Source organism: Arachis ipaensis, chromosome B9, assembly GCF_059453495.1.
Source record: "Arachis ipaensis isolate K30076 ecotype BB chromosome B9, ASM5945349v1, whole genome shotgun sequence".
Taxonomy (NCBI): Eukaryota; Viridiplantae; Streptophyta; class Magnoliopsida; order Fabales; family Fabaceae; genus Arachis; species Arachis ipaensis.
In genome coordinates this window covers 143,439,416-143,442,792 of record NC_142444.1, presented here as the reverse complement: position 1 = coordinate 143,442,792, position 3,377 = coordinate 143,439,416, and the positions used below count along the sequence as shown (strand labels likewise).

At 35.3% G+C, this 3,377-nt stretch overlaps 1 protein-coding gene across 1 annotated transcript; it reads left to right on the top strand.

The window, feature by feature from the left end:
* Nucleotides 1-1,212: 1,212 nt before the first annotated feature.
* Nucleotides 1,213-2,882, top strand: LOC148546639 (uncharacterized). Its single transcript, XM_088499277.1, has 3 exons — nt 1,213-1,330; nt 1,541-1,938; nt 2,670-2,882. The coding sequence occupies exons 1-3, from the start codon at nt 1,213-1,215 to the stop codon at nt 2,880-2,882; spliced, it is 729 nt and encodes a 242-aa protein (XP_088355403.1).
* Nucleotides 2,883-3,377: the final 495 nt, after the last annotated feature.

Sequence of the window (3,377 nt, the reverse complement as noted above, 5' to 3'; positions counted from 1 at the left end):
CCAAATTTATCAAGATAAAAATAAAATAAAAGGTACAAACTTTTATCAATCATGCAGAAGAGTTCAGCTGAAACTCCAAGAGAGCTGAAAAACAAAGTAAAAGCTACACCCAAAAAAAGATAAATTTGAGACCAACCCACACTAATTCAAAATCAACTAATCACTTTTTTTCTCATCGATAATTTTCTTTTCAACCCCATTCTCAATTGATCTCTTATACATCTTCATCTACCAACAGATTACAGTATAAAAATTAGTAAATTAGCATTTATTTGAAACAAAATCAAGCAAATCATAGAAAACACGATGATGATACCAATACTGTTCTGAGGGGTCGTTCGAGACAGAAAACGTCGATGGAAGTCAGACACCTTAATGCACAATGTACCCAGATGGAGAAAACTGGGATAATCCAAGAAAGGATCCAGAAACACGAATTGGATGGGGATAAAGAAAACTGGGTTGAAGATCAGGATTTTAGAGTGACACCAATACCGTGCAGAGAGAAACCGAGAAAAAGGACAGAAAGACAGATCACACGGACAGAGAAGATCAAGGCAGGAAGGCGAGAGTGGCAACAGCTAGCAAAAGGAGAAACCATAATCAAATTAACAGGAAATTCCAAAGAATGAAGTGAAAACCCCAAAAATTTATGAAATGCACAAACCACATGCAACCAACAATTTAACAGCTAGCAAAAAGGAGAAACCATAATCAAATTAACATCAAAAAGAAAATGAAGAAGATGAAATGAAGAAGATGAACCCAAATCATAAATCATAATCAAATTAACAACAATTTTCAAAGAATGAAGTGAAGAACATGAACCCAGAAACCCACCAAAATAAATACACAATTTGCAAAATAGCAGATCCACAAACCCTAGACATTAAAACTTACAATAATCGTGTAAGACAGGATACACAATGAAGGAAAAGAAGAAGGATGAAGAGGAAAACAGGTTTGGAACTAAAGGGCCCAGAAGAATGTAGCTGATTGATTGATTGGAGAGCTTCAATTTGAGAGTCTATGGTAAAATCCCTAACCTTCGATGAACGGCGGGGAAGCAGAGTCCCGAAAAACAGAGCTTGTAGACAACGTATCGTAGGACGGAGGAAAGAAAATTAGGAGAAGGAGGCAAGGGATCTAGGGTTCGAATTGATCATTACCTGTTAAATCAAATTCGTGAAAAAAGAGAGCTTGCTTGCGTGAATGGAGAAGAGACAGCTGATCGGCGGAAACAGAGGGAAGCACATGCGCGTTGAGGTGGGGTTGCCACGCTGGAGGAGAGGTGCCACCTGGGAGAGGAGCCGGCCTGGAACGCGGGGAGGTCTCCAGCTCGGAAACGAAACCACGCGTATCTAGTGTTTAATGATATAATTCTTTCTGAACATGCCATAATATATCGTAAATATTATTTTTATTTTATTTACACATAAAAAATCCAAAAAGTAAAGCACTCCTTGTTTAGGAATAAGTGTCTAACGATGTGGCATCAAAATATATGGATATTAAAAAGAATCTTTTATACATACAGCAGGTGAAGAGCAATATCTTGCACTGCTTCGCGCTTCATGTAATGCAATATCTCCTTTCAATGACGAAGCAATCGATGAGAGTGAAATAAGAAATGCGGTGATTATCGCAGCAGAACGAGGGAATGTTGGGTTCATTGTGGAGGCATTAAAGGCACACTTTTCCCTTTTGTGGACCAGCAATGAAGATAGAAGGTCATTATTTTCTGTTGCCGTTCAGAATCGCCAAGCACAAGTTTACAATCTTATGCATGGCCTTACTATGAAGTCCTTATTCTTAACATCCACAGACAGAGATCGCAATTCTTTGCTTCATATGGCTGCATTGCAAGCTCCACCCCCACAGCTTACTCCTATCCCTGGAGCGCTTTTACAAATGCAAAGAGAACTCCAATGGTTTAAGGTATATTGTTTTACGAAATAAAAATTAATTTGCTCCATGAGTAAAGTTCAATAACCTAATTGTTATTAAGGGAAAAAGGACCAAATTCGTCTTGAAAGATTATTCGTTCTATAAATTAGTTTTTAAAATTTTTTTTAATCAAATTTGTATTTCAAAAATTTTAAATTAATTATGTTACTTTTTTTGTCTTTTTTTTATTGACGGTACCAAAATTTATTAACGTGACATGATAAATAATACTATAACACACGTATAAGAGTTTTAATTGATTATTAGTATCATAAATTTGTGAAATTAGATCAAATCAAAATCTAATTGGAAGGGAAAACTTGAGGCATTGAATATTTATTAATTATTATTGTTAAAATTAATTATAACACACGTATAAGAGTCTTATTTTTTCTTTCAAAAACCCTTTGAAATGATTTTTTTTTGGAGATAAAAAAATTAAAATTTATTTTATTTAATATTTATTAATTATTATTGTTAAAATTAATGAATATTAAATAAAATAAATTTTGACTATTTTTTATTAATTTTTTTTATTATCAAATATTTCTATTTTTTTTTACTAGCTGCTCCAACTAATTAACAAATAAGCTATTTTACATTACTATCACTATAACAATACACAATAACAAATGTTAACATTTTAACAGAGTTTCTTGAAAGATTACTTGTTACCTAGCCACACCACACTTAGCTTGATATGTATGTACATATATGTGTAGGAAGTTGAGAGTATTACGCCACCTGTGACAAAGGAACGTTTAAACAGTGAAGGCATGACAGCTAGAAAGGTATTCACGACAGAACATAAGGATTTGGTGAAAGAAGGTGAGAAATGGACCAAAGAAACAGCTAGTTCTTGTAGTGTTGTTGCAGCCCTTGTAGCTACGATAACTTTTGCTGCTGCTTTCACAGTTCCTGGTGGCAATGACTAGAACAAGGGATACCCAATATTTTTGCATAAAAACCTATTTATGTTGTTTATAATATTAGATGCATTGTCACTCTTCTCTTCCACAACTTCACTGCTTATGTTTCTGGGGCTCCTTACTTCTCGCTATGCAGAAGATGATTTTCTCAAGTCACTGCCTACAAAGTTGATAATAGGTCTTTCTACCATGTTCATCTCTCTTGCAACCATGATGGCTGCCTTTTGTGCTGCTCTTTTCCTGATGCTCCGAGGCCGATCATGGATTGTCATTCCCGTCACCCTGCTTGCCTTCGTTCCAGTCACTTTATACATTTGGTTGCAGCTTCCATTGTTAATTGTGATCTTTAAGTCAACATATGGGTCAGGCATCTTTGACAGAAATGTTAAGTCTTGGCTTTGAGACTACAAGTTAGCTAGCTAAGTAGCTAGTGTGGTGCTGAACTTTGAGTTCTTATTTTGTTTGAGGTTTGTCTCCTACTGATGAGTCGACAAGGTGTGA